We start from the raw sequence: 12,500 nt of genomic DNA on the forward strand, positions 1-12,500 counted from the left end.
TCATTTATTTCTTTATTTATTTATATATATATAAATATATATATATATATATATATATATATATATATTATATTTATATATATATATATATATATATATATATATACATATATATATATATGTGTACAGTGGGCATATATATTAATTTTACACACACACACACACACACACACACACACACACATATATATATATATATATATATATATATATATATATATATATATATATAGAATGACAGTACACGTTTGTTGATAGATGTAAAGGAAATAGAACGTTCATCTTACCCCACTAACTAAAGTCAGGTGACTCTATTATTATTATTATTATTATTATTATTATTATTATTATTATTATTATTATTATTATTTACCTGCTGGGGCGGGGTTCCTTCTTATAGATTCCACTGACACAAAGGTTTAAAGGCCGCTCATGAATGACAGAGGCAGGGGACAGTGACAATACCATCCTAGAGACTGATCATACATACAAATGACTAGCGCCCAAGACACTTTTTCCCCCAAGCTGGGACCAGGGAAGCTCAGACAATGCCTGCTGATGATTCAGCAGGTAGACCTCTAGGCTCTCCCAAACCCCACATCCTCAGCTCACAGGATGGTGTGACTACAAGAAACTATCGAGTTTGAGCGGGTCTCGAACCCCGGTCCTAAGTAAGAAAACAAATAAGTAATTTGATGAAGGGTAATGGAATGCAGATGAGATCAAGAAGAAACTAGAGGAGCACTCAGTGGAGCGCAGACCTCCGCTGCGGCAGTTTATTTCTCGACCTTTTACTCAACCTCGACCTTGACCTTTGACCTGAACATGTATTAATTGGCGTGGATTTTCTACACTCAAATATGAACTATCAGTAGAGCGCAGACCTCCGCTGCGGCAGATTATTTCTCGACCTTTTGATCGTCCTCGACCTTAACCTTTGACCTGAACATGTATTAAGGGGCGTGGATTTTCATACATTAAAATATGAGCCAAGTTAAAAGTCTCTGTGACAGCGATGTCCAAACTTATTGATCATTACGTCAATTTTGCTTGACTGTGACCTTGACCTTTGACCTGGATTTTCTCAAATTTAATCATTTCCAGCTTTTTACATAATAGTTAATCTGTGCAAGTTTCATCAGTCTACGATTTAAATTCTGGCCAGGAAGGTGTTCACAAACAAAAACACAAAGAGGGTTGTTGTGGCCTGATTGGTAATGTCTTTGCCTAGTGTTTGCCAGTCGGGGGTTCGAGTCCCGCTCAGACTCGTTAGTGCCATTAGTGTCTGCAACCTTATCATCCTTGTGAGCTAAGGTTGGGGGGTTTGGGGGAGCCTCTAGGTCTATCTGCTGAGTCATCAGCAGCCACTGCCAGGCCCTCCCTGGTCCTAGCTTGGGTGGAGAGGAGGCTTGGACGCTGATCATATAATATGGTCAGTCTCTAGGGCATTGTCCTGATTGCTAGGGCAATATCACTGTCCCTTGCCTCTGCCATTCATGAGTGACCTTTGAACCTTTAAACCTTTAAAAACATAACCTCCTTCCAACTTCGTTGGCGGAGATAACCAGCAGCTGTAGGAGAAGCGTAATTAGAGGCTGGCTTTTTAAAAGACCGCAAGGTCAGTCGACCTTAGACTTTGTTATGGTCCTTATTGAAGAATGGATAAACTGATAAAGTAAAGGCAGAGAGAGTGAAGGCCCCTACACACGATCAATTTTTTCGTCTATTAATTGATATCAATTTATTGACGTCAATGAATTGATGGAGAAATTGACCGTGTGTAGGGGACATTGATATCAATTTAATTGAAACAATTTCATTGAATCAATTCATTGAGAGATCAAAGATCCTTTGATATTTATTGATGGGTCTTCAATAAAATTGATCGTGTGTGGGCAAAGCATCAATATATTGATCAATAATTTAGCGTTTTCCCAGCTTTGGAGTGTCCAGAGCAAGCACTATTCCTAGAGCCACAGATGCTTTCATCTCGAAGTTATGAATCAAACTGAAAATTGAAGTAAAATCATTGACCGTGTGGAGGCACAGTGATTTCCTCAATTTCATTGTCGTCAATAAATTGATATCAATTAATTGACGAAAAAAAATGATCGTGTGTAGGGGCCTAAACATATGGCAAAATCAAGCATATTTTTAGCCAAAAAACTTTTGTGATTGAGGTAATTTCATGGTATTTTTCTATTTACTTTTTCTTTTCTCTTAGATTATTTACTCTTCTATTTATGTTCTTATATTCTGTTGATGTTAGCAAGTTAATGATTAGCATTTTAGACAAGTCAGTGATTGATATTTTAGGCGAGTCAGTGATTGCCATTTTAGAAGAATCAATGATTGGCTTTTTAGACGAATCGGGGATTGATATTTTAAATGAATCATGGATCGATAATTTATGCGAATCAACGATCGATTGATGATTTATGCGAATCAAGGATCGACATTTTAGACGAGTCAGTGATTGACATTTTAGACGAATCAGGGATTGACATTTAAATGAATCAGGTATTGACATTGTAGAATAGCCAATGATTGACATTTTAGACGAATCAGTGATTGACATTTTAGTCGAATCAGTGATTGACATTTTAGACGAATCAGTGATTGACATTTTAAACGAATCAGTGATTGACATTTTAGACGAGTCAGTGATTGATATTTTAGACGAGTCAATGATTGACATTTTAGACGAGTCAATGATTGACATTTTAGACGAGTCAGGGATTGACATTTTAGACGAATCAGTGATTGACATTTTAGTCGAATCAGTGATTGACATTTTAAACGAATCAGTGATTGACATTTTAGTCGAATCAGTGATTGACATTTTAGACGAATCAGTGATTGACATTTTAAACGAATCAGTGATTGACATTTTAGACGAGTCAGTGATTGATATTTTAGACGAGTCAATGATTGATATTTTAGACGAGTCAGTGATTGACATTTTAGACGAGTCAATGATTGACATTTTAGACGAATCAGTGATTGACATTTTAGACGAGTCAGTGATTGACATTTTAGTCGAATCAGTGATTGACAATTTAGACGAACACTGATTGACATTTTAAACGAATCAGTGATTGACATTTTAGACGAGTCAGTGATTGATATTTTAGACGAGTCAATGATTGACATTTTAGACGAATCAGGGATTGACATTTTAGACGAATCAGTGATTGACATTTTAGACGAATCAGGGATTGACATTTTAGACGATTCAGTAATTGTAATGATTAATAACGGGATGTAGAATGTGAAAGTGTTGGTCTAAATTTAATGTTAGATGTGAGATATGTTAGAATAATATCAACTTTTACAGTAGTAATAATGACAATAACAATTGTGATGAAAATTTATATAATTATTATATAATTATTTTTCTCGTTAATAACTCGTAATATTTATTATAATAATGACATTCGAACTGTGCAGTATTAATAATAATAAAGATAAAATAACAGTAATAATAATAAAGATAAAATAACAGTAATAATAATAATAATAACTATGATAATAATAATAATAATAATAATAATAATAATAATAATAATAATAATAATTGAAATAACTTAAGTAATACAAGTAATAAATTAAATGAAAATAAATGAATTTCCATTGTATATATATTCCTAAGGTAGAATTCGATATGGAATGTCATTTTGCCTGATGTTTAAATTAAGAATTGTTTATATACATATATATATATATATATATATATATATATATATATATATAGTATATATATATATATATATATATGTATATATATATATATATATATATATATATATTACATTGATTAAAATCACGAGTGTTAGTGATACACAATCATCAAATATATGTATATATATGTATATATATATATATATATATATATATATATGTGTGTGTGTAAATATTATAATGATATTAATAAAAAAAAGAACTATGTGAAGATTAATATACAAAAAAAATCTGATCATTCATAGACAAGAATTGTTTTATAATGAATTACAAAGCCGTACACCAAAGCGAGGTAGAGAGAGAGAGAGAGAGAGAGAGAGAGAGAGAGAGAGAGAGAGAGAGAGAGAGTGACCACTTTCCATCAGGTGTAACCGTGGCTGTAAAACCTCCACTTTTCACACCCACATGGGCGGACGCCCATCTGGCGCTGCCTTCTAAGAGAAAATCATGTTTCCCGTAACCAATGTCAAGTGTACTTTCCTCACATATGTTTGTAAAAAGTTTTAGGTTGAAGGGGGGGGGGGGGGGGGGGTTAGTTGAGGAGGTGTAGTGGGGGGTGGTTGATGATTGAGAGATGTGGCTAGGGGGTGGGGGTAGTGGGGGTTGACAGATGATGCTACGATCGAAAGTGAGATGTGAAGAATGTGATATGAATGAGTGGGAAATGTTAAATGCATATGTTTTGTATTATTATTATTATTATTATTATTATTATTATTATTATTTGCTAAGCTACATCCCTAAGTTGGAAAGCAGGATGCTATAAGCCCAGGGGCTCCAACAGGGAAAATAGCTCAGTGAGAAAAGGAAACAAAGAAAAATAGAAAATTATAAGGACAATAATAATAAAATGAACATTTTCTAAATAAACTATAAAAACTTTAACTAAACAGGAGAATGAGAAATTAGATAGAATAGTAATTTTAATTTGCCACTGTATTTGTTCAGTGGCTACTTTTCCTCTTGGTGAGGGTAGAAGAGACTCTTTAGCTATGGTAAGCATCTCTTCTGGGAGAAGGACACTCCAAAATCAAACCATTGTTATTAGGTAGTAGGTTAGCAGGTCACCAGCCACCCGTTGAGATTCTATCGGTAGAGAGTTATGGGGTCCTATGATTGGCCAGACAGAACTACATTGGATCCTTCTCTCTGGTTACGGTTCACTTTCTCATTGGCTACACATACACCGAATAGTCTGGCCTATTGTTTACAGATTCTCCTCTGTCCTCATACACCTGACAACACTGAGATTACCAAAAAAATTCTTCTTACCCAAGGGGTTAACTGCTGCACTGTAATTCTTCAGTAGCTACTTTCGTCTTGGTGAGGGTAGAAGAGACTCATTTTAGCTATGGTCAGCATCTCCTCTAGGAGAAGGATACTCCGAAATCTAGCCATTGTTCTCTAGTTTTGGGTAGTGCTATAGCCTCTGTACCGTGGTCTTCTACAGTCTTGGATTAGAGTTCTTTTGGTTGAGGGTACACTCGGGTACACTATTTTATCTTATTTCACTTCCCCTTTTTATATTGAAGTTTTCATCCTCTTTTTATTTTTAAGTTTTTATAGTTTATACATGAAATATTCATTTTAATGTTATTTTCTTGAAGTGTATTTCCTCATGTCCTTTCCTCACTGGGCTATTTTCCATGTTGGAGCCCTTGGGCCTATACCATCCTACTTTTCCAACTACGATTGTAGATTAGCTAATAATAATAATAATAATAATAATAATAATAATAATAATAATAATAATAATAATAATATTAATAATAATAATAATAATAATGCTTTTGGGATCTCTTTGTTGGTTGTTGCCTGACCCAGAGTATTAAGGCTTGTTGCAGGATTTATTTATTATTAAATTTTTGACAGGCGTAAATGTGTCGGATTATATATACCTCATAATCAACTAAATGATTAATTGGGATCACTATTAGTTAATTAGGCTTTCAAAATATAAAGATATTATTATGCAGTTAGTTTCCCTAATATTATTATTATTAATTGCTAAGCTACAACCCCAGTTGGAAAAGCTGGATGCTATAAGCCCAGAGCCCCCATCAGGGAAAATAGCCCAGTGAGGAAAGGAAACAAGAAAAAATAAAATATTTTAAGAACAGTAACATTAGAATAAATATTCCCTATATAAACTATAAACACTGTAACAAAACAGGAGGAAGAGAAACCAGATAGAAGAGTGTGCCCGAGTGTACCCTCAAGCAAGAGAACTCTAACCAAAGACAGTGGAAGACCATGGTACAGAGACTACGGCACTACCCAAGACTAGAGAACAATGGTTTGATTTTGGAGTGTCCTTCTCCTAGAAGAGCTGCTTACCATAGCCAGAGTCTCTTCTACCCTTACCAAGAGAAAAGTAGCCACTGAATAATTACAGTGCAGTAGTTAACCTATTGGTGAAGAAGAATTGTTTGGCAATCTCAGTGTTGCAGGTTTATGAGGACAGAGGGGAATCTGCAAAGAATAGGCCAGACTATTCGGTGAATGTGTAGGCCAAAGGAAAGTGAACCGTGACAAGAGAGAAGGATCCAATGTAGTACTGTCTGGCCAGTCAAAGTATCCAATAACTCTATAGCGGTAGTATCTCAACCGGGGGCTGGTGCCCTGGCCAACCTACTACCTACAAGTAAACTTTAGTTCCTTAATCGAATGTAATTTCAATTAATTTTTTTATACGAATTAGGATTATCTTGAAATTACTAATATGAAATAACGGTAGTTGAAATAGACTTTGATGAAAAGGTAATATTTTATCTACTGTCAATATTTTTTAATGAGACGCATTTGCACCGACTCGCAGCGGTGCCATTTTAGCTCGGAAAAAGTCTTCTGAACGCTGATTGGTTAGAATTTTCTTGTCCAACCAATCAGCGATCAGGAAACTTTTCCGAGATAAAAGGGCACCGCTGCGAGTCTCTGCAAATCTGCCTCGCTAAAAAAATTGACTATAGTAGTGAGATTTTATATTTTTCGAATTATTTGAGTTTCCTATAGTATGCTGAATTATTGGTAGTTATGGTATACACAGTTCAACCGCATTGAAAGAACTCAGTCGAATTTGTTCAGTAGCATAAATTTAGCTTTTAAGTAAAAACCTTCCTTTTTTAAGTAAAAAAATAAGGATATATATATATATATATATATATAAAATTTTGCACATTTAGACGTGTTTTTCTGGTATATATTCATATAAGTCATATATTATACACCTCAGTTTCTTGGGCCCGGGTTTGACTCCCTTGCCGACCTGAAGCTATTATCTTTGAGTTGATTCCCCATTGGGTCTTTGATCCCGAGGTAGAAAGAATCCAGATATTAGGAGGTGCATATACTGTATATGGCTTATATGAATATACTGTATGTAAGTATGTATGCATGTATATATATATATATATATATATATCAAACACTCACACACATATATATATATATATATATATCGATATATATTTATATATACAGTTTAGGTAGATATATATGTATTTATATATAAGTATATATACATATACTGTATATATTATATAGATATGTGTATAGAAATAATCAGTAGAAGAGTAATTGTGGCCGTTCAAACTTTTTCTGAAAATCCAAACTTGTATGAAATGGCGTAAGAGATTCCCTGGAGGGACCTGTGTTGGTCTGCATAAACTTTAATACTTATGGACCTTCTCCTCATCATTTTCATGGGTAACCTTACATTTTCCTTCTAAGAAAACACAAGCGGATGAATATGTAACAGGAAGTCTTCAAGTTTGTATATATTTATATTTGTACAATGTTGGTGATATGCATAAGGGGATCAGTGTTCAGGGCTTGACTTCATTATGATGAATAAACGGTATTTTTTTTTTTTTCCATTTTTTTTTTTTACTAGATATTTGACAATGAAATTTTTACTTTGAAGTTTTTATCTTCTTGTTATTTTCAAGTTTTTATAGTTCGTATATGAAAGACGTTTTAATGTTATTATTGTTATTCAACTTTCCTTGTAGTTTTTCCTCGTTTCCTGTTTTATGTTATACCTTAAACGGTATGAAATGATTTTTGCCTTACTTTGATGTATGTAACTCACTCTCTCTCTCTCTCTCTCTCTCTCTCTCTCTCTCTCTCTCTCATGGTTATTATCCACCTTTCTTGAAATATTAAAAAAATGGCCTTTTTTTCAATCTGAAACAATGTCTTCATATCTGCCAGTAGTTCTCATCAGAGGATTATCGAAAGACGTGTTCTTTGGCTAATGGAAATTATAGTCTATACTAATTTGTTAGGCTAGAAAGAAACCAGTGACACATTCAGATTATCACACTATAACAATGAATAGCTATAAGAAAATAGCATAACATATTAATTTTCTTATTATTATTATTATTATTTTTATTATAATTATTATTATTATTATTATTATTGTTGTTGTTGTTGTTGTTGTTGTTATTATTATTATTACTATCTAAGCTACACCCCTAGTTGGAAAAGCAAGATGCTATAAGCCCAAGGGCTCCAGCAGAGAGAAATAGCCCAGTGAGGATAGGAAATAAGGAAATAAATAAGAGATATGAGAAATAATGAACAAATAAAATGTAATATATCAAAAACAATAACAGCACTAAAACACATATTTCATATATAAACTATAAAAAGACTTATGTCAGCCTGTTCAAGATAAAAAACATTTGCCGCCAGTTTGAACTTTTAAAGTTCTTTTGATTCAACTATCCGCTTAGGAAGATCATTCCACAACTTGGTCACAGCTGGAATAAAACTTCTAGAATACTGTGTAGTATTGAGCCTCATGATGGAGAAGGCCTGACTATTAGAATTAACTGCCTACCTAGTATTGCGAACAGGATGGAACTGTCCGGGAAGATGTGAATGTAAAGGATGGTCAGAATTATGAAAAATTGTCTCATTATATTATTATTATTATTATTATTATTACTAGCCAAGCTACAACCCTAGTTGGAAAAGCAAGATGCTATAAACCCAAGAGCTCCAATAGGTAAAAATAGCTCAGTGAGGAAAGAAATAAGGAAATAAATAAATGATGAGAATAAATTAACAATAAATCATTCTAAAAACAGTAACAACGTTTAAACAGATATATCCTATATAAACTATTAATAACGTCAAAAACAGATAGGTCAGGATGCCAGATAACTGATAGTCAATCAATCAATCATTACAGTAGATATTAGGGCTAATTACTGTATTGTACCGGATACTATGTACGACAGAATTATTAATTTTTTTTAGTTTTCTTTAATTCTTTCTTTATTATTACGTATTGTAGTCAGGCGGCTGAAACAGAAGTTTTTTTAACTCAGAGGCTCCTAAAGATCTCTTTCTAGGATTTCGATAAATTTATCTCTTAACACGAAGGTTTTCTGAAACTGATCTTTAGGTAAACACACACATATACTCTCTCTCTCTCTCTCTCTCTCTCTCTCTCTCTCTCAAGGCATCAGTGACCCTGGCAATCGCAACGCCGGGCAGTCCTCAGTGAATTAATGTCTCTCTCTCTCTCTCTCTCTCTCTCTCTCTCTCTCTACATTAATGCTCCTGATAATCGTAACTTCAGGTGAAACCTCAGTCAATCTCTCTCTCTCTCTCTCTCTCTCTCTCTCTCTCACAGCGAGTGTGTTTGTGCAAACACAAATCAATTGCAACGAACCAGTCATTTATTGCAAGGTTTCACCGTTTAGCCCAGAAACCAATTAACAATAAGGGCGTCTTTAAGCCTCCTTACGCAACCATTAGCATTGACCCGAAGCCTTGCATAATGGCACGAGCGAAGCTGTAACAAGCTCTTGTTTGTTTAGTGTATGTGTCAACATGTTTATTGGTGGCGTCTTCAAGGAATTCTCCCTCGTAATTGATGTGTGTAGGGTGGGGTTTCCCATCTCGGGCTGTGTTTTATAGTGATTTTCTGATAAGTATTACACTATTAAAAAACCCATAATTTTAATAGAAAATTCTCCGTGAAAACATACTGTTCCTATTTTGATTATTAAATGCTAAGCTACAACCCTATTTGGAAAAGCAGGATGCTATAAGCCCAGGCGCTCCAACAGAGAAAATAGCTCAGTGAGGAAAGGAAACAAGGAAAAATAAAATATTTCAAGAATAGTAACAACATTAGAATAAATATTTTATATATTAACAATAAAAACTTCAGCAAAACAAGAGGAAAAGAAACTAGATAGAACAGTGTGCCCAAGTGTACCCTCAAGCAAGAGACCTCTAACCCAAGACAATGGAAGACCATGATACAGAGGCCATAGCACTACCCTAGACTAGAGAACAATGGTTTGATTTTGGAGTGTCCTTCTCCTAGGGGAGCTGCTTACCATACCTAAATAGTCTCTTCTCCCTTACCAAGAGGAAAGTAGCCACTGAACAATTACAGTGCAGTAGTTAACCCCTTGGGTGAAGAAGAATTGTTTGTTAGTCTCAGTGATGTCAGGTGTATGAGGACAGAGGAGAATCTGTAAAGAATAGGCCAGACTATTCGGTGTCTGTGTAGGCTAAGGGAAAGAACTGTAACCAGAGAGAAGGATCCAATATAGTACTCTCTGGCCAGTCAAAGGACCCCATAACTCTCTAGCGGTAGTATCTCAACGGGCGGCTGGTGCCTTGGCCAACCTACTGCTCTTCAGTAAAATACAGGCGGCCGTAATTGTAACCTACTTTGTTATTATTTTTTACTGGTTGGTGACCGTGATATCACTTTTTTACGTCAATATATCTTTTTGAAACAGTAAATGCCTGGCTACATTTATTCCAGGGTTTTTACCGATTTTTTTTTTTTGCGGTAAATATTTAACAGTGTAGCAGTGAGAAGTCATCCCGTCTATTCTATGTATTATGTATTTACGTGTATTCGTGTAAGCACACACACTGAAGCACATTTACTATACCTACACACACACGTATGTATGTATTATATATATATATATATATATATATATTAATTAATATATATTCGCTATATACATATATATATATACACATATATATATATATATATATATATACACACACACATATATATATATATATATATGTTTGTGTGTGTGTGTCAAATTCATAAAAAGAAGGGCAAAAGTGTCTCTTACTTCCTTCGGCCTTGTTAACTCTACGAAATTGGCAGTAAACTGGAGAGATGAGCCAATTTTTGCGTGAGTATTTAGATAAAAAAAAAAAATGCCTGAGGTTAAATTGCATTTTGCATGCAAGCGAATTATTTTACTGTAGATAATTAGTGAAGGAATTGCTGGATTTTCTGCAGGAATTTTTTTTTTTTTTTAGAATACTGTAATTCTAAGATTTGGATTCATGGGATTTGAGACATGTGAACCAGCGCTGGGGTTGGGAAGACCATTCAATATCGAGGTGCAATTGAGAGAGTAGGTTAAGAGAGGTTGGAAAGCAATGTATACTCGAAGGCTATAAAGTGGGTGCAGCTATGAGCTGATGGATTTGTTCTCAAATCTACAAAATCTGTTGTAAATTGTTTCATTGTTATACCACGACTCATGTCCATAGAGTAACACCGATCTCACTAAATTGTTATGTAGCCTGATTTTTATATGTAATTTCAGGCGATTTGATTTCCAAATCATATTGAACCTAGCCATTGTCTAATTTGCTTTTTTTTTTCAAACGTTCAATAAATTCTAATTCTAAAGATCCTGTATTGGAGATCATAGTTCCTAAATATTTAAATGATTCTACCTTCTTAACCCTTTCTCCTTCCAATAATATTTCATCTTTCATTGCATATTCCGTTCTCGTCATCTCTTGTTTTCTATATAGAGCCCAACCTCATGTCATATTTTATGCATTCTGGTAAGCAAGCATTGAAATTCTTGTGGTGTTCTGCATACTGTAGGTCAGCTAATATCCTGTTACTGATCCAGTCCAATAATTTTCCACCATCCACAACTGTTCTGTGCATTACAAAATCCATGAGGAGGATAAACAACATAGGTGACAACACATTCCCTAGGAGTACTCTAAAATCCATAAGGAAGATAAACAACATAGGTGACAACACATTCCTTTGGAGTACTTCACTGTTCACGGGAAAATCATTGATAGGTCTCCCTCAACATTAACATTGCACTTACTAAGCGCATAACGGACTTAATCAAATTTACATATTTGAATATCCATTAATAATGTCAACAGAGCTCCGCGCGAGGTTGACTGATGGCACTACCCTCCATTGAGGAAGAATTTTTTATGGTGTCTGGATGCTTCAATAATAACTATTAAGAAAAGACTATCATTTCAAATAATAGGCGGCTGACGTCTTCATAAAGAATGTGATGACATCAGACGCAGTTTCCATTAGAGTAGTAAAAGAAGTTTTAAATAATTGATCATCACGTGAGTTTGCAAGATAGAGATTGAAGTACGTAAGAAAATATTGGTCATTGAAAATTTAGTTTACAGTGTGTTCAGGTGTTGCAATCTTAATTAAGAAAAGTGTTGAAAGAGAAATAGGTAATTAGGGGTTCCACAGGATTAGAAAACTATCAGATAAGATCCAAGAAAGTAGACTGAGGTGGTATGGTCATGTCATGAGAAGAGATGAACAGTATATTGGGAGGAGAGTGATGGAAATGGAGGCACAGGGAAGGAGAAGGAGAGGGAGATCAAAGCGAAGGTGGATGGACTGTATCAAGGATGACCTTCGATCAAAGGGATTAACCGGTGATGAAGTGTGGGACAGAGGTAGA

The 12,500-nt window shown here is 34.5% G+C and overlaps 2 protein-coding genes across 3 annotated transcripts in view; both read left to right on the plus strand.

The window, feature by feature from the left end:
* LOC137656804 (probable serine/threonine-protein kinase DDB_G0275165) overlaps positions 1-12,500 on the plus strand; it is a 151,923-nt gene that overhangs the window by 99,543 nt on the left and 39,880 nt on the right. The window lies entirely within an intron of this gene.
* Positions 2,544-3,074, plus strand: LOC137656391 (fap1 adhesin-like). Its single transcript, XM_068390567.1, has one exon. The coding sequence runs from the start codon at positions 2,544-2,546 to the stop codon at positions 3,072-3,074; it is 531 nt and encodes a 176-aa protein (XP_068246668.1).

Source organism: Palaemon carinicauda, chromosome 17 (assembly GCF_036898095.1).
Source record: "Palaemon carinicauda isolate YSFRI2023 chromosome 17, ASM3689809v2, whole genome shotgun sequence".
Taxonomy (NCBI): Eukaryota; Metazoa; Arthropoda; class Malacostraca; order Decapoda; family Palaemonidae; genus Palaemon; species Palaemon carinicauda.